The sequence below is a fragment of the Chrysochloris asiatica genome, unplaced genomic scaffold (genome assembly GCF_000296735.1).
Source record: "Chrysochloris asiatica unplaced genomic scaffold, ChrAsi1.0 scaffold00009, whole genome shotgun sequence".
NCBI classification, from domain to species: domain Eukaryota; kingdom Metazoa; phylum Chordata; class Mammalia; order Afrosoricida; family Chrysochloridae; genus Chrysochloris; species Chrysochloris asiatica.
Window position 1 is genome coordinate 10,690,163 of NW_006408527.1, and position 23,253 is coordinate 10,713,415.

At 48.2% G+C, this 23,253-nt stretch overlaps 2 protein-coding genes across 2 annotated transcripts in view; one reads left to right on the forward strand and one right to left on the reverse strand.

Moving 5' to 3' along the window:
* LAMB3 (laminin, beta 3) overlaps positions 1 to 13,790 on the forward strand; it is a 55,400-nt gene extending 41,610 nt beyond the window's left edge. Inside the window, exons 18-23 of the mRNA XM_006834048.1 lie at positions 180 to 324; positions 5,957 to 6,164; positions 6,648 to 6,789; positions 7,196 to 7,372; positions 9,202 to 9,355; positions 13,654 to 13,790. Coding sequence (XP_006834111.1) covers positions 180 to 324; positions 5,957 to 6,164; positions 6,648 to 6,789; positions 7,196 to 7,372; positions 9,202 to 9,355; positions 13,654 to 13,790 — 963 coding nt within the window. The remainder of the gene's footprint in view (positions 1 to 179; positions 325 to 5,956; positions 6,165 to 6,647; positions 6,790 to 7,195; positions 7,373 to 9,201; positions 9,356 to 13,653) is intronic.
* A 2,657-nt stretch (positions 13,791 to 16,447) lies between these two features.
* The window catches only part of CAMK1G (calcium/calmodulin-dependent protein kinase IG), a 39,513-nt gene continuing 32,707 nt past the window's right edge, over positions 16,448 to 23,253 (reverse strand). The window contains exons 6-12 of the mRNA XM_006834049.1: positions 22,488 to 22,611; positions 21,700 to 21,775; positions 20,641 to 20,753; positions 19,810 to 19,888; positions 17,706 to 17,793; positions 17,084 to 17,508; positions 16,448 to 16,575 (exon numbers count right to left, since the gene is read on the reverse strand). Of these exons, the coding sequence (XP_006834112.1) occupies positions 16,485 to 16,575; positions 17,084 to 17,508; positions 17,706 to 17,793; positions 19,810 to 19,888; positions 20,641 to 20,753; positions 21,700 to 21,775; positions 22,488 to 22,611 (996 nt within the window). The 3' untranslated portion in view covers positions 16,448 to 16,484. The remainder of the gene's footprint in view (positions 16,576 to 17,083; positions 17,509 to 17,705; positions 17,794 to 19,809; positions 19,889 to 20,640; positions 20,754 to 21,699; positions 21,776 to 22,487; positions 22,612 to 23,253) is intronic.

Consider the following 23,253-nt stretch of genomic DNA (forward strand, 5'->3'; position numbering starts at 1 on the left):
CCCCCCCCCCCCCCCCCCCCAGGGCTAATCTGCATTAGTTACCACTGCTTCCTGGCAGGCCTTAGGGGAGGGTAGCCCATGGAGTCCGGGGTGCTACTCAGAGACTTTCTTGAGGCTCTGGGTGCTGCTCAGAGATGTTCTTGAGGCTCTGCCTGCTCCTGACCCAAGTGTGTTAACAGATCAGGGATGCTGAGGAAGCCGCCTTGCAGATCCAAACAGATGCTCAACGCCTGGAGACCCAGGTGAGCACCAGTCGCTCCCAGATGGAAGAAGATGTCCGACGCACCCGGCTCCTCATCCAGCAGGTCCGGGACTTCCTCACAGGTGAGCCTGGGCTCTGTCCTCCCTCCCTGAGACTTGATCCTGGCCTGCCCCTTACTCCCACACACTATCTCCTTCCCTCACTCCTTTTTTTTTAAATGTTTTATTGTGAATTATGTGATAGTTTACATGGGAGAACATTAGTTTTACATTCATCCTATTGTATATCGTTTCATTGCCATGGTTACAATCCCTTCCATGCATCATCAACCAACCAAAGGGTATATATACCTTACAAGCCTGCCCCCCAAGTCGTCAGCAAACAGTCCCTCTCCCTTTCTGGATCTAAAGTCCCCAGCTGCTCCATCGCTTGACGTTATCATCTCTGTCTCCATCTCTGACTGCTTCTCTGGGTAGGGTCCCGCTCTCCGCTCTTCTCCCTTGATGGTCCCAGAGACCTCCGCTCCTAGACTGCAAAGTTAATCACTCCCCTCCTTGCTACAAAACGTCTACCTTTACATTTCCAACCCTCACAGTCAGTCCTGATAACATTTATCCATTATTGTATCACAAGAGACCTATCCGCATTTCCTTTCATCAGCCCTGCCTAGATACTACTCACTGGAGATTCTATCTTCCTCTACACCCTTTGGATCTAGGTTCCCTCTTGAAAGCTTGTAAGCCAGTCACTTCTTGCCTTTGAACCCCCCAACTTTGGGTACCCAATGTCCAAGTTGCCCATCCCTGTCTACTCTGTGTATGGAGGGGGTGGGAGTGATCCTTGTTGTAAAGCTTTCTTCCCTCTTTTGAGCTACTGCATCCATAGGTGTAGGTCAAGTTCATCAAACTGTATTAGATTACTCTTTTTTTCCTCTTCTTTGTTCTTCTAGTTGAGCTCTGATCATCCAGTCATTGAAGCCAGGTCAAGTGGGTATTATCTGCAAGTGTGGGTATTCTTATGCATATACCCTCTCTTCTTATCAGCTGGATGCTTCACTCTCCACTCTAGTCCTCTGTGGCTATGTCACTGACTCTGGGCCCAAGAGTCCCCAGGTCTTGCCACACTGCTGGCCAACCAGGTCTCCACCCGGGTTTACAGGAGTCTATTGAACATTGTACAGCTTAGCTCACAGCTTTATTGCTGTTTTTCCCTCACTTCCCCTTATTGGTGATGAGTGTGGTCACCAATCAGAGTGTGTATTCCCATTGAGTCTTAGTATTGGAAGGCGGTTTGCTCTGAGCGGACCCAACCACTTGCCTTGATGTTTCCTGGGTGAGTTGTTCTTATAGTCATCAGTCAGACTGCCTATATTGTTTTGTATTTTCCTGTAGGTCTTTCTTTCAAGAAATATCTTCTGTTCTTCTAGACACTCCAGGCTGGTCTGCTTGTCATTTCAAGTGGAAATTTCCCACCTCAGAAGATTCTGGATGGGGTTCAGGATTACACCTATGGTCTTTTATAATGCAGAGGCTCTGCCAGAAGCCTCCTTCACTCAGCACGTTGTACTTCCCTCACTTCTTGCTGCTCCCCTGGCTGTTCTGAGCCATCATTTAGTGTTTGTGGGGACACTATGGCAGCCTTCTAGTTATCCTCCCAAATCCCTGCCTACTCCCTTATAATTCATTTTTAAACTAACAGCCTGAATTGACTTTTACAAACATAAATTGGATTGTGTTCCTTTCTTGCTTAAATACCTCCCATAGCTTCACCCTTATCTTTCTTATTATTGTGAACTGAATGAAGGTTTACAGGAAAGATCATCAGTTTTACATTCAACAAATCATACACTTTGTTTCATCTCACTGATTACAACCCCCTCCCTAAAACAAGTTACCCCATTTCCTCCCTGTGGTTCCTGTTTCCATTCCAGCCTTCTTCTCATCCCTTCTGAGTGACTGACCATTCCATCATTCATAGTGAGCATACATTATGAGTGTTGTTCCCCACCCCTCCTGCCTATTTACCTATCTACTGCTTGGCTATTGGGCCACAAGGCTGAGTTCCTTTCCAGGCATGAAGGGTGGTTGTGGGTGAGGGTCAGGTTCTTCCAGCCTCTTTCTGAATAATTTCTATTTCTTTCAAATAATTTCGAGTTTTGTTCCACATATTCTGCAGCCATTTATCTGGAATTCACCTTTTTCTTAGAAAAGATCTCAACTCTAATCTTACCCTGAAAAGTCTGGCCTTAGTCCAGACTTTGGGCTGTGGCCAGTGCCGACCTTCTGTCTTCTGCTCCTCTAACTTGCCACACTCTTGCCTGACTCAGGGATTTTAATTAGCTGTTTCTCTGCCTAGAATGTTCTCCCCCAGGCTTCTGCTTCCTGTCCTCCAGGTCTCTGTCTAAATGCCATCTCCCTCTCAGTAAATTCTGAAAGATGGAAATTACACAGACTGTCTTCTCCGACCACAAGGGAATGATACTAGAAGTTAATAGCAGAAGGAAACCCAGAAAGCATACAAATATATGGAAATTAAACAACACATTATTGAACAACCAATGGGTCAAGGAAGAAACTAACAGAGAAATAATTATACATACACACAAGGGAACTTCAAAAAGTTTGTGGGAAAATTCCATTATCTTCTAATTCCATTTTCCATACTTAGAGTGGAGCAAAAATGAAACAAAACTTGCCAAAATCCATGGGCTGTAGCAAAGTCAGTACTTAGAAGGAATTTTATAGCAACAAATACTTACATTGAAAGAGAAGAAAGATCTCAACCCAATAGCCTTACCCTACAACTTGAGGTTCTAGAAAAAGAAGAGCAAACAAAGCCTAAAGCCACCAGCAGAAAGGAAATCCCAGAGCTCCGGTAGCACAAACTGTTAAGTGCTTGGCTGCTAACCGAAAGGTTGACGGTTCTAAACTACCCAACAGCTCCATGGAAACATTCTGGCAGCCTTAAAGGCTTAAAGGCTGCAGTCAAGGAAACCCTTGGGAGAAGTTCTACTCTGTAACACATGGGGCTGTTGAGTGGTAATTGATGTGATGGCTGTGGTTGTTGGGTTCCTATGTCTGCTAGTGCATCTCTCTACAAGAGATCAGGGATCACCAACTTTCTTACTATTGAAGTCCTGGTGTGACGCTCTAAGATAAGCATTGGGCTATGAATCACAAGGTTGGTGGTTCAAACCCACCAGCTGGTCCTTGGCACTAAGAGTCAGAACTGACTTGACAGCATTTAACAACAACAGCCTGATGCCAGACCCAGAAAAGTCACCCGTTATTTGTCGTATGACTAAGTGGAGCCCCCCATTGCCATGGGAGTGAGAAAGGGTCACTTAATGGAAAGATGCCTGTGTGACTTGGGGCAAGTTATGTTTCTCTCTGCCTCCTCTTTTGCTTCTGGAAACCAGGGTGGTAGTATTTCACACATTGATTCTCATCACTGATGTAAAATGTGTTTGAAAAATTAAATGTGCCTTAGGAATGTGAGATGATATTATTAGATTTCAGGTCTTTGCCAGGGAATTTGCTGGGCTGGCTGGGAGCCTAGTTAATATGAGCCGAAGGCTTCGTGTAACTACAGTGACTTTTCTTGCCACTATAGCATTGCCTTTGTGCCAGACAGGCACATGGCAGGTCTAAGAGAAGCTGGAAGGATGCATGAAGTCCTGTGAATGGTCCAAGGTCATGTTGGGTCACCTTGCCCCCAATAGCGGGCCTCTGGGAACTTAGACCCATGGTGCACAACAGACATGGACCAAAGGATTGGATCCCAGATTCACAGAGATAGACCCTGGTGGAGACAAGTGAGGCTGAATGGCCACTCACCTTACAGCTACCCCAGTAGGGGCCAGGCCTCAAGAGTGGGATGTTTGAAGGAAGTCTCTTCTGTGAGGTGCTGCCCAGGCTCACATGAAAGACAGGGAGTGACTAGGCACTGGGGTTCTTGATGTCCTCAGGTTAAGTTCTATGATGGGGCAAAGACAGAAAGAACAGGGCCTGACTCCAGGGTTGTTGTTGTTAAGTGCTGTCGAGTCGATTCCGACCTAGACCGACCCTGCACAGGGTTTCCGAGACTGTAAATCTTTACAGAAGCAGAAAGCCTCATCTCTCTCCCATGGAGCAGCTGGTAGTTTTGAACTGCTGACCTTGGGGTTCAAAGCCTGATTCGCAACCACTACGCTACCAGACTTCAGGGTAGCACCCTAAATAATTGTCACATTCACCATAGCAGTATGGGTTCTACTTCCCACAGTTCCTCTACTGCGGATGGGACTGTTGACATGCAGGGTCCCAGCATGGAGGAAGGACCAGACATCTTTCTTGGTTCTTCAAATGTAGTTGATAAAGTAATAAAACAAGTTGCTGTTGAGTTAATTCCAATTCAGGCCGTCCATCTCCTCCTCCATCCCTAAATGTGTGTTACAAAGAGTTTTCTGTGGCTGATCACCAGATCTTTCCTCCTGAGATGCTTCTGGGTGGACTTGAACCCCAACCTGTTGGCTAGAAGCCAAGCACATTAACTGCACCATCCATGAACTCTAGCTCAGCCCTTGCTCTCTGACACAGGTGTGGCCTCTAACCACAGCTTGCTAATTGAATATTTCATTTCATCCCCTGGGGGAGGCAGGGAGTTCTTCCTCTTGCAGATAAGGAAAGGGAGCTCAACTTGCCCCAGGTTGTTTGAGAAGGAAAGGGGAGAACTGGATCTGGAGCCCAACCCAACTTACTCATTCGTTCACTCTGCAGATACTGAGTGCCCAGGTACCAGGAACTGTGTTAGGTGCTGGAGAGAGACCCGAGGACAAAGCAAAGTCCTTGTTCTCATGGCGCTTATTCTAGGGAGGAACAGACAAGAAACCAGTGAGCTGAGTGTACCTGTGGGTGGCAAGTGCCAGGGGGAAGATACAATAGGGAAGAGGGTAACAGGTGATGAGGTGACTTAGAGGTTGGCATTCTAGACTGGGTGGCCAGGGAGCAGACATATAAGCAACCCACCAAAGCCCACCTCCACCCAGTTGATTCCAGCTCATAGCAACCCTATTGTTGTTGTTAAGTGTGACCCTGTATATGGTTTCCTAGTAGCGGCTGATGAGTTTGAAACACCAGCCTTGCGGTTCAAACTGAACTTACAGTTGAGTGCATATCCTATAGTGCCACACCAGGACTCCAACCCACTAGAACAGAGTAGAACTCTTCCACAGGAACTGACAGCTTTATCTTTCTTCCACAAAGCAGCTGGTAGGTTTGAACCTCTGGCCTTGCAGTTAGCGACACAATTCATAACCCACTATGCCACCAGGGCTCTTTCCTTCGAGCAAAGACCTAATAAAAATTGAGCACTCTGGTCTGAGGAGGGTTGTGTGGATGAGGTCTTATTTTCAGAGAAGCAGCTCCACTTGTTGGCCTCTCGGTCTCATTTAGGGCTGATTGTATATGTGCTTCAGCACTGTTTCATACCAGCTGCCTGGCACCACCCCCTCTTCCCAGCCTACAGCTTCCTGTGGTTCCAGACATTGGCCACAGCTGTGCCAACATCCTTCTCTCGGCAGCATGGATACTCTACCTGTAATAGTCCCCGACCACTCGCGGAACGGGGCACTGAGGCTGGTTGAGAGGAATTGGCAGCTCCTTGGGGGCATTGGGCGGAAGGGCCACCTTGTACACCTTCTATGAATGCTTCTCAGCTTGATTCTTTCGAGAGATGAGGTGGGTTCTCCAAATGCCGTGGACAACTGTCTTCTAGACCCTGATACTGACGCAGCCACCATCCAGGAGGTTAGCGAGGCGGTGCTGGCCCTGTGGCTGCCCACGGACTCTGCTACAGTCCTGCGGAAGATGAACGAGATCCAGGCAATTGCAGCCAGGCTCCCCAATGTGGACCTGGTGCTGTCTCAGACCAAGCAGGACATTGCACGAGCCCGCAGGCTGCAGACTGAGGCTGAGCAGGCCAGGTACAGCCCGGGCCCCATGCTTCCTACCTGCCCAGGTTTGAGCTGACATTTTGTTCCCCAACCCCATTGCTGGGAATGGGAGAAGAACCTTTGCAGCTCAGAGGATGCAGAAGGCTGGGCAGCAGGAGGGGTGCTTCCTGTGGTGATGGTGATGGTGGTGGTGGTAGTGGTGTGTTGTTGAGTTGGTTCCAACTCATAGTGAGGCTGTAAACCTTTAGGGGAGCAGAAAGCCAAGTGATGCCCAGAATCTAAATTAGACTATTTGGCATGGCCCTACCCTTGCCTTCCATGTTGTCAACCTTGCCCTTTGGAGTCTGAGACACAACGCTTACCTTCATCATGTCTGCTTGGCGTGGAAATTGACAGCTACTGAGCTAATGCTCCCCTTGCCCTTTGTCTTGGACTGGTGAGTGAGGAGAACCACACTTATCCATTCACTTACTCCTTCCGTCTCTGCTTTCCCTTCCTCTTCCCTCACCCCAGGATCCGTGCCCACACTGTGGAAGGCCAGGTGGAGGACGTGGTGGGGAACCTGCGGCAGGGCACCGTGGCACTGCAGGAAGCTCAGGACACAATGCAGGGGACCAGTCGCTCCCTCCGGCTGATCCAGGAGAGGGTTGCTGAGGTGAGGCAAGGCGGCTTCCTTCTCCATTGTCCCCACTTACCCTTTCTCTGGGGATTGAACAGCCAGACACAGGAACTGGGCATAAAATATGCCGGAAAGAGACTCTGTCGGACACTGAACTGGAAGCTTAAACAAGGAGTGTTATAAGCCTGACTTGAAGCCTTTGATTTCCTTGTCTTACGGCCAGGAAGCAGGAGCCCCCGAGGGGATGGGGTCAGCTGAATGGGAGGAGGATGAGGTCTAGATGTCAATGGGGCAGATGGACAGAGAATTGGTGGGGGACAGTCCGTGGTTTCCAGCTTGGAAAGAACTTTGCTGCCTAGTGATAGAGGAGGAAATGTGGAATTGAAGGCCACTCTCTGTAAGACCCACCACAAACCCAGTTCTCTTCCCTCTTTCTTCATAGGTCCAGCAGGTACTGGGACCAACGGAAAGGCTGGTGACAGGCATGATGAAACAGCTGAGTGGCTTCCAGACACGGCTGGAGGAGCTCCGTCGCCTGGCTGGGCAGCAGCAGGACCAGGTGGCCCAGGCCCAGCAGCTCGCCGAGGGTGCCAGCAAGCAGGCACTGAGTGCCCAGGAGGTATAGGACATGGTGGAGTTATGGGCAGTGCCAGAGAAAGCACGTCAGTGAGAGGGCACTGAGCAGGAGAGGACTGTATACACTCGATAACACCGCTGCCTCAAAAGCAGCTAGAACGGAACAAGAAGGCACTTGAGGAATAGCCCAAGCCTGACTAACTTCTGACTGTTTCCCCTGGCTGCCTTTGGGGATGTTCCGGATGTTGCAGACAATCTGGACCAGTCCCTGTTTGACAGATGAGGCGGTAACTTGTCCAGAGGTCCAAAGCTCATCTATGAGCTGATCTCTGGACATCTAGTTCAGAGCTTGCTTCATTATATTGGGTCCTGTCTTGGCCCCCAAGCCCAGACACACACTCTTGACTTAACCTAATGAGGGCCTCATCACTGTCTGAATGAGACCAGTGAGAAGATTAAGGAGCCATTATCTATGACTTAGGTATACCATTGATTTTCTCCAGGGCCTGGAGCCTTAGCCCTTGTAGATCCATACAGTGGACGTGCTGACCAGTATATATTACTGAATAGTATGTAACTGGAGTCCTGGTGTAGCGCTGTGGGTTAATCCGCTAGACTGCAAAGTCAGTTTGAACTGCAAGGTTGGTGGTTCAAGCTCACCAGTTGCTCCTTGGAAACCCTCTAGAGGGTCGCTATGGGTCAGAACCGTCTCAGTGGCACTTAACAACAACAACAGTATGTAACTAGGAGTCCTGGTGTGGTGCTGTGGGTTAATGCGCCAGACTGCAAAGCCATTTGAACTGCAAAGTTGGTGGTTCAAGCTTACCAGTTGCTCCTCAGAAAACCTATACAGGGTCACTATGGGTTGGAACCAACTTGACGGCACTTAACAACAACAACCAACAGTATGTAACTCTGTGCCTGGCATTGTGCTGGAGGTAAAGTGGGTAAAAAGGCAGGAGGTAGAGGTAGGAGGAGGGAATACTGAAGAAGTTGAAGCCATAGTCTATGGGTAGAGGTTTTATAGGGGAAACAAACTTACTAGGGTGTAATAAGCAGTTACCATGGAATTGGCCTCGTCTCATGATGGCCTCCTGTGGAGAGAAGAACCCTGTTCCACAGGCTTTTCAGTAGCTGAGATTTTGGACGTAGATCACCAGACTTTTCTAGGGGGATTTAAACATTCAACCTTCTGGTTAGCAGCAGAGAGCTTAACCATTTGCAACACCCAAGGACTCCATTGGGGCATAATTTTCAAAACAAAAAACCCACTGCCATTGAGTTGATTCTGACTCATAATGACCCTGTCTATGGAAGGTTTCTGAGTTTGTAAATCTTTACAGCAGCAGAAAACCTACTCTTTCTCCCATAGAGCAACTGGTAGATTTGAACTGCTGACTTTGCAGTGAGTAACCCAACACATAACTTACTATGCCACTGGGTATAAAGTTGTTAAGTGCCGTGGAGTTGGTGTTGACTCATAGCCACCCTGTTCTGCGTTTCCAGGGCTTTAAATCTTTTTGTAGGTAGAGTTTTCGAGGAGTGACTAGCTGGTGGGTTTGAACTGCCAACTTTGTGGTTTGCAGTCCAGGGCTGATCCTAGAGTGCCACATAATCATGTGTGTTAGTTTGGGTGATATCAAGTGCTTTCACCACGTCTTCAGGACTTTGAATGCTGCTAATGGTTTCCTGGTGTGGCGCTGTGGGTTCACGCACCAGACGCAAAGCTGTTTGAACTGCAAGGTCGGTGGTTCAAGCTCACCAGCTGCTACTCGGAAACCCTATACAGGGTCGCTATGGGTTGGAACCAACTCGATGGTGGCACTTTACAACAATAACAATGGTAGCACTGAAACCTTTCTACCTTTCCAGGGATTTGAGAGAGTAAAGCAAAAGTATGCAGAGCTGAAGGACCGGTTGGGCCAGAGCCCCATGCTGGGGGAGCAGGGCAGTCGGATACTGAGCGTCAAGACGGAGGCTGAGGAGCTGTTTGAGGAGACCATGGAGATGATGGACAGGATGAAAGGTGAGGGGTGGTCCAAGGGCTCCACACAGCGTCCCTGAAGGCTGGTCCCTGCCCAGAGCTTTTGACATCTACTTGTGGAATGAGTGCGATCAGTCAGGATTTACTGATCACCTAATAAATATGAGGGCAAATGAGGGGCTGTGGGAAGGCAGAGATGTTCCCAGACCAAGACCTGACCTTGCCCTCAAGAAGCTTACAATCCAGGTGGGGTCCTTTCCCCACCTCCTGTAGGACACAAGAAACTGTACTCCATAGCACACGGTGGTCTGAGATAGGGGCCTGAGTATTAAGAGCTCGAGGGGTTCAGAGGATAAATCATTTCCAAGGAGAATGTTCAGTGAGGGAATGTTCTGCAGAGGTCAGATTAGAGGTGGGCCTTGAAGGAGGTACAGACCTAGGAGTGACTGAGAGGAAGAGGAAGAACAGGAAGCCTAGGGTGGGTGGAAAGGAGCAAGGCGTGTTCTGAGGATGGGGCCAGGACCCACACCCAGGATGGGTAATGATGAGGACTGGTGGAGCTAAGCGACCTGCATCACCATGGCTGGCTCCAGTGTCTGGGGAAGAGCAGACATCATTTTAGATGCAGTGAGGGAAACCCCTGAAGGCTTTTGAATCCTGTGCTTGAAAGGATACTGAGGTACTTCAGAATGGGGAACAGGGATTTCCAGGAATCGGAGTCACTTCTCTAGATGTGATGATGGAGGTCACTGCACTGGTGTGCCTATTGAATGCTACCGTAAGCAAAGCAGATTTGCTGCCTGCCACCAAGTCAATTCTGGCTCATAGAAATCCTAAGTATTTAGAGTTTCGGAGACTGTAAATCTTTACGGGAGTTGACAACCTCATGTTTCTATCGAGGAGCATTAGTGTTTTGAACCACCAACTTTGTGGTTAGTTGTCTGATGCCTAACCCTCAGTGCTACCAGGGCAGTCTGAATTTCAGTTAAAACTGTTGACAAAATCTCTTTTTGTTATCCATATGGGCACCATGGGAAAGGTTGGGTTGGCTGGTTGAGCAGATATGAGAGAGACTGGCTGACTACATTGAAGGTCAAGGCCAGAGGTGCCAACTTCAAGGGAGGAAGCCCATGGCTGGGTCTCTGCTTGTCCTGACCTTGTCTCCATCCATTTGCATAGACATAAAGAATGTACTTGTCAAGTTTTGGGGTGACACATAGTTAATTGATTATATAGCAGACCTAGGGTTCTAAGGCAAACTCAAAAGGCTGAAAGGAAGTCCAGAACCAAATAGGATGAAATTGTTGTTGTTTTTGATATGTACCATCAAGTAGGTTCTGACTCATTGCAACCCTCTATAAGGGTTTTCAAGGCGCGACTAGAGGATTTGAACCACTGACCTTGTGGTTTGGCAGTCCAGTGCTTATTCAATAATGCCATACATACCAGGACTCAAGGATGAAATTAAATATGAACAAAAAAGTTAACTTCCACACTGGCCTTGCCTGGCTCTAAATTTATAAGTACAGTTCAGGCATGAGGCCCAACCTCTCAGTAGCTAATGCTGCTTTAAACACTTCGTAACTGGTAAATACAAGTAGTTACTCACCTGAATAAGACCCAAGAGTTTCACGTAACTACAAGCTGGTTATTAGCCAGCAGTGTCTTGCTATTGCCAAAAGAGCTAACAAACACAAAGCAGTCAAAATGAAACAAGGAACAGCTCAGGGATAATATAAAAAATATTTAACAACCCACATGGGTTAACACCTGCCAAAGGCTCGGGCTGTAGCATGGGAACAGGCACTTACCTGCTTGCATGCATTTACCTTTAACTGTGGAGTAGACCCATGGGCATGGTGGCACCTTAGGTTGGAGGTAGAAGACAGCAGCCATTTTACCAGCCCAGAGGTCTGTATAGATATCCACAGGATTTTCTTTTAAAGTTTTTATTGTAAGTTGAGTGATAATTACATGGGAGAACATCGGTTTTACACCATTGTTTGATTGCAATGATTACAATCCCCAATCCCCTCCATGCATCATCATTCAACAGTATTTGCTTCTATTCCCTCTGTTTTTTGATGTACACAAAAACACTCAGGCATATATAATAATTTAAACCACCAAAGAGCACATTCTGCAAGTCTGCCTCCTGGCCACCAACACTCAGTCCCTCTCTTTCCATGAGTCCTCAGCTGCTCCCTCTCTCCATATCCCCATCTCTGCCTCCATCTCTGGTGTCACTGCTTCTCTGGATAGGGTCCCATATTCCACTAGTGCTCTTCTCCCTTAATGGTCCTAGCGCCCTCTGTTCCTGGACTGTATGATTAACTACTCCCCGCTTTTTGTTACAACACTTCTACCTTTACAGTTGTGACAGTCGCAATTAGTCATGATTACAATTACTCACTCTTGAATCATAAGACTCTTATCCCTATCTCTTTTCACCAGACCCATCTAGACAAGATGAGAACTATTCAGTGGGGATTCTACTTTCCCCTGTCCACATTCTCTTTATGGACACTCTTTTACACTCTGCTAATAGATTCTCCCCTGGAGGATGGTGTTCAAGTGGTGGCCACTGTGTCTTCATACAATGACAGGCCTGCAGGGGAGAGTTGCTGGGGGAAGAGGGAGGGAGGAACCCAACAATAATATTTGATGATAACTGGGTGAAAGAACCAGAGCTGTTTAACGTGGATAAGATAAAGCCTCAGATATATGAAGGGCTGCCATATGGGAAACAGAACAGATACAGTCCTGTGCCTCTGGAAACCAGACAATTGGGTGGAAACAGGGAAGTGGTCAGATTTTGGCTTACTGAAAAAAAAGACTGTTGTTGTTGTTGTTAAGTGCTGTCAAGTCAGTTCTGACCCATAGAGTTTCCAAGGAGTGACTGGTGAGCTTGAACCACCAACCTTGCTGTTCAAATCCACTCGGTAGTCTAGCACATTAACCCACAACGCCACACTAGGACTTCTTTAAATAACTGTGTTGTTGTTGTTATGTGCCATGGTTCTGATTCATAGCGACCCTGTACAGGGTTTCCGAGGCTGTAAATCTTTACGGGAGCAGAAAGCCTCATCTTTCTCCCACGGAACAGCTGGTAGGTTCGAACTGCTGACCTTGCGGTTCACAGCCCGATTCATAACGCTACCAGAGCTGCCTAGAGTTGGAGACTCATGAAGCAGTATGCCTGCTTCCTACTTCTGTGTCCAGACTGAGGCAGTTTTGCAGCTCTCAGGGGTGCGGAATAGGGGACACTTGCCTTGAGCAACAGGAGGAACAGGCTGGACTAGGTCACTTTGTTGTTGTTAAGTGCTGTTGAGTCACTTCTGATCCATAGTGACCCTGTGTAGGGTTTCTGGTGAGCTTGAACCACCAACCTTGCAATTCAAACCAACTTGGCAGTCCAGCGCATTAACCCACAGCGCCACACCAGGACTCCAGAATAAAAAGTGGAGTGCAGCTGTGGGCCCTCCACGGCACATTCAAGGGCAGCATTTGCACAGGGTGTAAATCTGAGGCTGTAAATCTCTACAGGAGCAGCAAACCATATCCTTCTCCCACAGAACAGTTGGTAGTTTTGAACTGCTGACTTGGAATTTAGCAGCCAGACTCATAACCACTATGCTTGCTACCAGAGCTCACTTTATTGTTGTTGTTAAGTACCGTGGGGTCAGTTCTGACTCATAGAGACTCTCTACAGGGTTTCCAAGACTGTAAATCTTTACGGGAGCAGAAAGCCTCATCTTTCTCCCATGGAATGGCTCGTAGTATCGAACTGCTGACTTTGAGGTTAGCAGCCTGATTCGTAACCACTACTCTACCGGAGCTCCTGTAGAGTCCTTCACATCCAGGCATCATTTAGTGATGGTATGCTTGCAGAGGAAGACAAGATTTATCTGGAGTGGCATTTTGGGGAGAGGAAATCAGGAGGAATTCTGGTCACTGGCCAGTTCTTTGGCCATGGTGTCCAACTGGAGACCATTGGAAGGGGTGGCAGCTGCTGTTCTGCTAATCTAGGTGGCTATGCTCTCAGTCTGGAACAACTGAGAGAACCCAGAGCACTGAGAACAAAGGAATAACTGAGATTTAGAGCTTCATGGGTCTGCTTTTTACTGAATTTTTCTAAGAATTGGACTGGGCTAGAGGGGAGACATAGGGTGCGGAGAAATTGTTTGCATATAGTCCCAGTCATTAGCTTGCAGGGAGACTGCTCCACAGATGATTTCTCTTGCACAAGCAGCCTCGAGGAGGGAGAAGACGGAAGGGCTGGGTGTCGTTAGTTATCTCACCAGCTCCCCCTCCAACCCTACTGTTCCATCTGTGCATAGACATGGAGTCGGAGCTGCTTCGGGGGAGCCAGACCATCATCCTTCGCTCTGCGGACCTGACTGGGTTGGAGAAGCATGTGGAGCAGATCCGAGATCACATCAATGGGCGTGTGCTCTATTACGCCACCTGCAAATGATGCTCTGCTCCCAGTCCCTGGCCCCATTATCTGCCCCCTTTGTTTTTGCAGTGCAAATTGGGTTGGAATGCTTTCCAGCTCCATGAGACGTTTTCTTCAGCCTAAAGCCCAGTCTGGGTTATCCCTGGGCTGCAGCTGAGCCTGAAAGGATGGGACAATGTCACTGAGGGACGGGGATGGAGGCAGCTCTGCCATTGTGAGAAGAAGACCTCAGGGGAGAGCTCTGGCTTAGGCAGAGTTCTTACACCTCCATTCTTCCTTCTTTGAGGCTTAATTTTGGACCAACACAAAGACATAACCACAAAATGATGTACAAATGAAAAGTCATATAAAAATCTTTGAAATGTTCTCTGTCTCCTATAAGTAACCCTTTGTTCATGGTTTTGTGTTCACCAGTGTTACTGGGTTCCTCCTTTGTTTGAGCTGAGTATATGAAGCATAGGCTGCCTACTCTACTTAGTCAAATTTGCCCATCACCCACATTTGGGTTGGCTTTGAGACGAACCCCTTTTCCCTAGGACTTGATGGATTTGATCCTTGACAGACAAGAGGAATAGTTTCCACCTCTGAACATCGATCCAACTTCTTTCTCATTTACAGATGAGGGTAGATTCTACAGAAACTGTGTCCAGATTCACACAGCTCCTTGGAGGCTGGACTAAGACGCAACTCTGTCTTACTGGGAACTCAAAGCTAAGTTCAAGAGTGGAGGTGGGAAGATACGGAAATGACAAGAAAATTGTGTGTTGACCATGTCCCACACACTATGCTTGACATTTTCACGATATTCACTTCTTTACCAATATTAATGATATGAATTATTTACTGAACACTGTGTTAAGCTCACCACCTATGCCATGTTATGCAATAGGTGGCTCTGTGGTTCCCATTTGACAAGTGAGGAAACCAAGGCATAAAATGTAAAGTAACTCAGCCCAGGTCACAGATCTGGCAGGGCAGGGCACAGCTGAGCCTTGATTGACATCTAGGACATTCACCAAACAAATGGATGCTGGAGTCACATGGTCTGGCCTGCAACGGAACCTTTCCCTAAGAAGTTGCTGTGAGGAGCAAATGAGTTAAAATATGTAACTCATGTTATGGATGTACTCGTTGTTAAGAGCCATCATATTGGTTCTGACTCTTAGCGACCCTTTGTAGGATTTCTGAGGAGAAGCTTGTAGGCTTGAACTACTGACCTTGTGGTTCACAGTCCAGTGCTGATCCTACCATAAATGTACTATTTACCAGCATACACTTTAAGCTCCCAACACTTAAATCAGCTGTGATTGCTGACCTCCTTTTCTACCTGACCTCAAACTCGCATGTACTTTGCAATACTTCACTCAGATTCCCAAGTCCTTGAACTGTTTCTGACTTTGGAAAGAACCAGATGAAACCTCATTGAAAAAAATATGTCCATTTTATTAAGCACAATGTTGAGCCATGAAGCTGGTGGGAAGGAGGGCTAAGGATGCTGGGAAGGAACGAGAACGATGTACCAGACTTGAGGGAGAGTCAGGAGCAGAGGCAGGATTGGAGTTACTGACTGAAAATCATCACCTTGTGATTTTGTACTCAGTTGGATGTGCATGAAGGATGTCAGGCTAGGAGATAATTCCTTACAGTACCTCGGCATGGAATTCTTTCTGCTTCACCTTGGAGGCTGCGGGATTGCGTTTAGATTGGGACCAGAGGTGGGTCCGGTGGTGCTGAATGTGCCAGGGCTGGGTCAGGCTGCCTGGTGTCACAGTGGGTGGGATGAGAACTTGGAGAACTTGCCGGCAGACCCAGGAGCTGCCAGTGTTCATGCAGATGGCCAATGTATACAGCTACGTCACCGAGCCCATAATGGCTATGAGGATGAGGCCACAGAGGCAGGTCAAGCGTGTACAGAGCGGGGAGCTGGGATGATGCTCCATATGGCTTTGCTGGAAAGAGGTGACAGCTGGGCCAGCCCAGTAAGCTTTTCACAACAAATGACACAGACCCGGCAAGAGCTATCTAGGCACACGGCACAGAGCCACAGCACGTAAGGTTAGGGCATAGAGCAGGCAGGTCAGGGAGACCTGGGGGCCAAGGATGCCACTCCTCCTGCCCATGGCTTCCACGAGGCCTCACACCTTGGGGTTCACTCCGGGGACACCTCTGAGAGTCTGCCTATATGATGACTGCAGTCTAGAATTCTGACCAGAAAACATTCCTGCCAGGCCCTGCTCCGCTTGCTCCCCCTTCCTCCCTCCGCAGGGCAGATGCCAGGGTGGGAAGAGCAGAGAAGAGTCAAATCTCTCCTACAAAGGAAAGGGATGCAAAGTGAGGACAGGGCTGCTCTCTCCCACCCCTCAAAGCCCCCACTGTCATCAAGTCAATCCCAACTGACAGTCACCCTACAGGACCAGGTAGCGCTGCTCCACAGGGGTTTCAAAGCTGTAAATCTTTATAGGAGTTGATGCCATATCTTTTACCCGAGGAGCAACTGGTGGGTTTGAACCACTGGTTTTGTGGTTAGCATCTCAGTGCTTAATCCATTTTACCACCAGGGCTCTTGCTGGCTGTCTGAAACCCCATCATTTAAATCCTGGGATGGGGTTGTTCTGGGACAGACATTCTCCTCAAACTTCCCCCTTGCCCTGACTCCCTTCTTTCTAGTTCCCTCACCTGAAAATTGCAGTGACACGGCTGGGTCTCCAGGGATCACATAATGAGACAGACCCCAGTCTGCCCTGCCCGACAGTGGGAGCTGCCGCTGGTTCTCACTGGCACCATGACCTCTGATTTGAAATGTCTGGAAAAGAGATAAAGTAGACATGGATGCATTTGAAGAAGGAAGCAGACCCGGGTTGGGGGTTGGGGATAGTAGCTGCCTGTGCCTTGATGAGGTTCAGAAAGTATAAAACCCTGCAGACAAGACAACCAAGCACCCCCTCTTGGCCTCCAGAACACAGGGTTCCCATAAAACCTAGGGAATGTCACGCTCACCACTCACATCAAACACTATAGAATTTTCTATGGGCGTGAATCACCTCGGTTGCTTCTGCTTCGCCTCTGTGCAACTGGCTGAGCAGGCAAATGAAAGATGACCAACCTGTTTTACAGGTGAGCAGACTAGAGATAGCCTTTCACTGGCTCAGAAGTGGTAGAGACAGGGCTGGGGCATGCCCCCTTGTTCTCTGGGGCAGAGCTCTCTGAGTGGGAGAGGGCCTTTTGCCCTTTTTGTCTTTCTAGTTGCCTGAGCTCTTTTAGGCCCAGCCTGAACAGGGTTGGGCTTCCTGCTGGGTCTGAAAAATACATACTGTTTTTTGTTGGCCTTTCTGAGGAGCGTGGGCTCAGAGCAGTAGGAGGACCTCCCTTTGCTCCCGATGCCCAGACAGCTGGAGCAGCAGCCACAGGGTCCCACAGCCAGAGGTCCTTGCTGCATGGGCACGAGGCTGCTGCTGATGCGCAAGGAGCCGTTGATCAGACAGTTGAATGACCTGCCCCCAGTGACAGTGGGACAGGGAGCATGCTGGCAGGGCAGCCGAGGCAGGGGCGGGAGTGCCACACTCTGATCCAGGGCAGGTGCCTCAGTAATGGTGATCTCAGGGGAGCTGGACCTGGAGGCTTCCAAGACTGGAGTGACAGGTGGCCTGTTCTCTACCTCTGGGCAGGTCCCTGGGCTGTGCAGGTTCATGTGTAGCTTCCTCATGTGGTGCACCACAGCCGCGGCATTGAAGGCTTGCTAAGAAAACACAACACCAAACTCTTGCCTACTCCATCCTCCAAGGGCTCCAGGGCTCCATCTTTCCATTTGCCCTGTGGCCTTTTGAAATTAGTCTGCCCTCTTTTTATTCCAGGGAGGATTCAGGGAACACCAGTATCTTCTGGGGTCTCATCCACAGAGCAGTACTATGCCAGCCCCTGGAGAGGACCACTCACCTTCCACTTGCTCTTGGCAAAGTTCTTCTGTATCTGGAGGCTGACTGATGGATAGATATCCCAGTGGAGGGCAGTGTTTCCATCAATCCTGTGGAGGCAGGCGGAGGCATCTGGATTAATGGGTGGCTCTGGTAGCATAGTGGTTACGAATCGGGTTGCGAACCTTAAGATCAGCAGTTCAAAACTACCAGCTGTTCCATGGGAGAAGGATGAGGCTTTCTGCTCCCGTAAAGATTTACAGCCTTGGAAAGCCTGTACAGGGTCGCTATGAGTCAGAACAGACTCCACGGCACATAATCACCACCACCATGAAAATGCAACCAGGGGTACATACAGGTCCAGGTGAAAGCAGGAAAGGGCTGGATTCAGGTCTCCTCTGTCCCCTTGGGCAAGTCATACATAGCAGGCTTATGCTTTGGCAAACCTAACAACCTGCTTTAGAACAGGTGTGGCAAATAACGGTGCCATTGGAAATCAGCCTTGCCCATTCATTCCCGAGTTGTGTGTGGCTGCTCTTGTACTAACCACAACAGAGCTGAGTAGTTGAGATAGAGACTCCATGCTCACCAAAACCTGAAGTATTTACTCTGGTCCGTTACAGAAAAGTTTACCAACCCTGCTCTAGAGAGCAGTTGGGTTGTCACTATCCTTTAGCTCGAAACCTGACTGGGAACCCACCTCCTCCTGGAAGCCTTCCTCAGTCAGACCCTTTGACAGTGGCAGCATGCTCCCTCTTCCCTTTGTTGTTGTTAGGTGCCATGAGGCTGCAATCTTTATAGGAGCAGATTGCTAGGTCTTTCTCCAGCGAAGTGGCTGCATGGATTTGAACCACCAACCTTTTGGTTAGCAGCAGAGTGTTTAACTGTTGTGTTATCAAGACTCCCTGTCTCCTTAGCCCCTTCTTATTCACTCATCTCTGAGTGTTCCTCAGCAGTGTGCCTTGTGCCCAGCACTGGACTAGCTACTAAGGGGTCCAGAGAAGCTCCCAGGGAGTTTACAGTCAAGACGTGGAATTGTTTCTTCCCACAAACAAGAGCAATTCATGGCAGCTGGGTACTGAATAAAGCGAGCTATAGGAATTTGGAAGCAGCCCTAGGTTGTTGTGGGTTAAATGCTGGGCTACTGACATAAAGGTCTGCAGTGCAAACTCACTCGCTGCTCTGTGGGAGAAAGATGCTACGGTAAGGGTTTACAATCTCTGAAAGGTTGCTATGAGTCGGAATCTATTCGATAGCAGTGGGATTTGGGTTTATAAAAACATGGGGGTGAGGAGAGACTAAGGGAAGGGGCAGAGACTGATCTGGATGCTAAAGGATGTTAGCAACAGGGCAAGAGACAGGATAGTCTACGTGGTGAAAATGGTGAGGGAAAGAGTTTGGTATGTGGAGGAGGGGAGGCAGGGAGTGAAGCATAGCTCTTAGGTCTTTCTCTTGGAAATTGAGGTTGGAGATAAAGTATGAGGTCCAGATTTAGAAAAACCTGGAAAGATAAAGGAACCTAGGCTTGTGATAGAAAGTGGGAAGCTTTATATATTGGATGCTTCATGATTGTTTTTAAGTCACGTGTACAGGATTTGATCCTGGAGTAAGATGAAGCTCATAAGGAGAGGGCCAAGGAGCCCTGGTGGTGCAATAGTTAAGTGCTTGACTATTAACTTGAAAGGTGGACAGTTCCAACCCACCAGCTGTTCCAAGGGAGAAAGATGTTTGTAAACTGTAAGGGGCAGTTCTACTTGGTCCTGTAAGGTTGCTATAATTTGGAATCGACTTGACAGCAATGTGATTGGCTTTTTGGTAAGAGAAGGGCAAAGTCACTTGTTCCTGAGTAACTAGCACAGATAATCGTACCTGTGAGGACAGTGCATAGTTCTACAGACTGCATCCTTCTGTGCTTGATTGGACAACTCAGCTGAGAAGCTGCTCAATCTCCAGATTGAAAACTATTGCTTGAATCTCCACCTAAACTTGTTGAACACTTGCATGCTCCAAAGATGCCACAATAATAAACAGCTCAGGACAAGCAGAGTCTGGGGACCACAGTGTTAAATCAGCAAAGTTTGGGGCAGTAGCCGTTAGGGTTTGAGTTTCCCCCGTTGATCACTCACCAGGGATGCCTCAAGGCTTTTTCACAAGTGTACCGCTCACTTGGATCCTTCTCCAGCAAGTGGCAAATGAAATCTTTGGCTAAGGGAAACAATCAAATGCATACCAACTAAAGACCAACTTTCAAAACTGATGAAAATTCACTTCAGGGCTGGTGGGTGGCAGTGAATAAATACATCTCTAGCTAATTTTTCAAGGAAGCAATTTTAGGTGTCTTTAAAGGGAGAGAGAAAAAAATCCAAACCACCTAACAACAACCCACTGTAAGCCACCAAAGAAAGAGGCTCTAAGCCGTTGCCTTCACCCACACGGCACGAGGCACCCATGTGCCACATATCACCCATGTGCACGCATTTACTCAGAGATGGGGCCCAGCACTGGCACATGGGTGCACATGTGAGGCTGGCTTCTTGCAACTCTGCTCTCCACATAACGAGCCCAGCACACCTTCGTGCATGGTATTACTTCTCCCACGCATGCACAATGCATGCTCTTGAAGTTTGGCATCTAACCCCTTGGTTTTGCCAGTTCTACCTGGAGTATTCTTCTCTGCCTGGTTTTACCATTCAGACTCCCATCTAAACTGCCTCCCTGCCCTTTTATCAGACATCCTGTCATTCTGCCTCCAGGAAAGCAAAAGCATGATCATTAGACACAAATGATTTACCTGGACTTTGACCCAGATGGAGATTTTTCCACTTGTCTTGGCAGCCCGCTCTATAAAATCCCCAGTGACTCTCAGGCGCTAGGCCTGTCAGCCTTTCTTAAGCTCTCTTTCCTTGCAGCCCCTGCCTTGAGCCTATTATCTTGTCCTTGACACCCACTGGGCTTACCTGACTCAGAAATGTCATCCCAGAATGGAGATTCAAATTCATAATAGCCCTCCTTGATTTTCTCAAAAAGCTTAGACTCTGTTTCTTCGTAGAATGGGGGATACCCACACAGCCTGCAGTGGAAAAGGAATGAAAAGTGCTGGTGAATCATCCTGCCCTACCTGAATCTATCTCACTCTTCCTCCTAGATTCTCAAAGTGTATGCAGGCAGTGAAGGTCCCAGACCAGTGGTGTGGCCAGGAGATGAATCTGACTCTCAGGCAGGAATGTCACAGGCCCCAGAAAGGGCTTATACAGAAGCTAGGACCTGGGACAGACAGTCCTGGAAGACCCCTACTCCCCAACCTTCCTGTAGTGCCCCTGGCTCTTAGCTGATATATAAAATATCTTTAAGAGACATAGTAGACTATCCCCTTGCATAGAATTTAATGAAGGCAGGGGTTTTGTTTTAGTCTGTTCTGTTCACTGCTGTATTCATTAGCACCTAGCACAATGATGGGCAAAATAGAGAGTGAATGGATATTATTTTGGGGGAAAAAATGAATGAATGGATGAGAATCATTACTGAACATAGATTGAGGAAATTGAGAGCTGAGCCCACACTATGAGGCAAATAGCAGGTATTTTTCTCATAGCAATTAGCAGGGAAGAGGGATGGACGAGTTGGGAAAGGGAGAGGCTGAAAACATGCAGACTGGCCTGGCAGACTTCATGAGGGCCATTGTTTTGCCTTATGCTCATGTCACCAAAAAGGAAGCTGAGATGTTGGAGCATAGATCCACCTGGCTTCTGAGTCTGGCTTGGTCTCTGTCTTTGTCACTGTCCATCCACAGAGCGGGACACGACACATTCATGTACAGCAAGTGTGGGTGAGGATACAGAAGAGGAGTGCCAGGTCCCTGAAGAGTGGGCTCACACTCAGCTCGGATCAGGGAGGACAGACATACGCACCACATGCTTTGGAGGTGGATGCTACTTGAGGTGCTGAGATGGAAGGGGAGCAAAAGGGGTGGGCAGACTCTGCGATGTCTATGGAACTGAGCTGATGCTTCTACTCACAGTATGTAGGTGATGACGCCAATGGACCAGCAATCCACAGCTTTGCTGTAGGGCTTCTGAGCCAACACTTCCGGAGCTGCAGCAAATCAAAGGCAGTGTCATGGTTGGGGGCAAGAGGAGAGGACTGTGGGAAGGGACTGAAGGTCAAACAGAGACTTAAAGAAGAGGAGTTGAGCAGTCTATGAGATGGTATTGTTCCTGTAAGAATGAAAGCTCCCTGAGGCAAAGGGTTGGATCTCCTCCATCAGAAGAGATGCTATGGTTTTTCCATCAGACTCAGAGGTCCTCATATCTAGGACAATGACTCTCCTATCAGAATGGATAGTCTCTGGAGGCAGGATTGATGTCTCCCTTCTCAGGGTAGGGGCTGTCTGCATCGCCAGGGTCAGAGTGTCTCTTTCCCACTAAACTGGGAGTTCCTTCAAGGCAGAAGTTGAGTCTCCTGTTTAGGTTAGAAGGTTCTAGAAAGCAGGGTATATGCCTGCCCAATAGACTATGGATATTTTCTGAGGGGGGACTTAGTCTGCCCCTTCAGACTGACTAAGCTAGTCTAACTCTGACCCCATAGCCAAGCATTCCTCATTAGATTGGATGTCCCAGGTGGTAGAGAACTGCTTTCTGTATTTATCCCAAAGAGCAGAACTTTGTACCCCAGTGGAACCCAATATCTGCTGGTGAGTGACTGATCTCTCTTTGTGGGAAACAGCAGATTCCTGTCTGTGATTGAGTAACATCTAAGTGGTTGCATGTGGCCAACTGGTCAACCTCTCTCTTGCTGTCAGACTCACCCACATAGCCTGGGGTCCCACAGGCAGTGGACATGACGCCACTTTGTTCCATCTTGGACAGACCAAAGTCTGTGATCATAATCTTAGAATTCTCCTCGGGGGTGAGGTACAGCAGGTTTTCAGGCTGTCATAGAAGAGAAATTTCATGCAGAGCAGGATTGAAACACACATCTGCTTCCTTCTGCTGTGCTACGATTTTCCAGGATGCTGAGCCTAGGTTTCTGACTTCAAGGCCAGATTCTTCTTTCTTTCCTTCATTCCTCCTTCCTCCCATCTGCAACCCAACCTGACTTTGCATCACTTTATAGTGATTTATGTCCTATCTCATTTCATTCCCAACCCTTCTTTCCCTTCACCCCCAAGTACCCTGGGACAGTTAGTTTTTCTGAAGGAAATAACACTTGCTTAAGGAGCCCTGGTGGTACAATGGTTAAAAGCTTGAATGCAAACCTAAAGGTCGCATTCTCTCTCAGTAGTTCCATGGGAACAAGATCTGGCCATCTGCTTCTGTAAAGATTACAGCCAAGAAAACCCTATGGGGTGATTTTACTCTGCCATATGTTGTCGCTTTGAGTTGCATTGACTTGACAACGCTCAGTAACAATAACAACACTTGCTTAACTATCTGGGATCTCTCCAAAATTTAGTGTAATTCCTGCTGCAATAAGCAGCTGTTTGTTAAGTGTCATCGAGTTGGTTCCAACCCATAGCGACCCTGTATAGGATTTCCAAGGAGTGGCTGGTGAGCATGAACCGCCGACCTTGC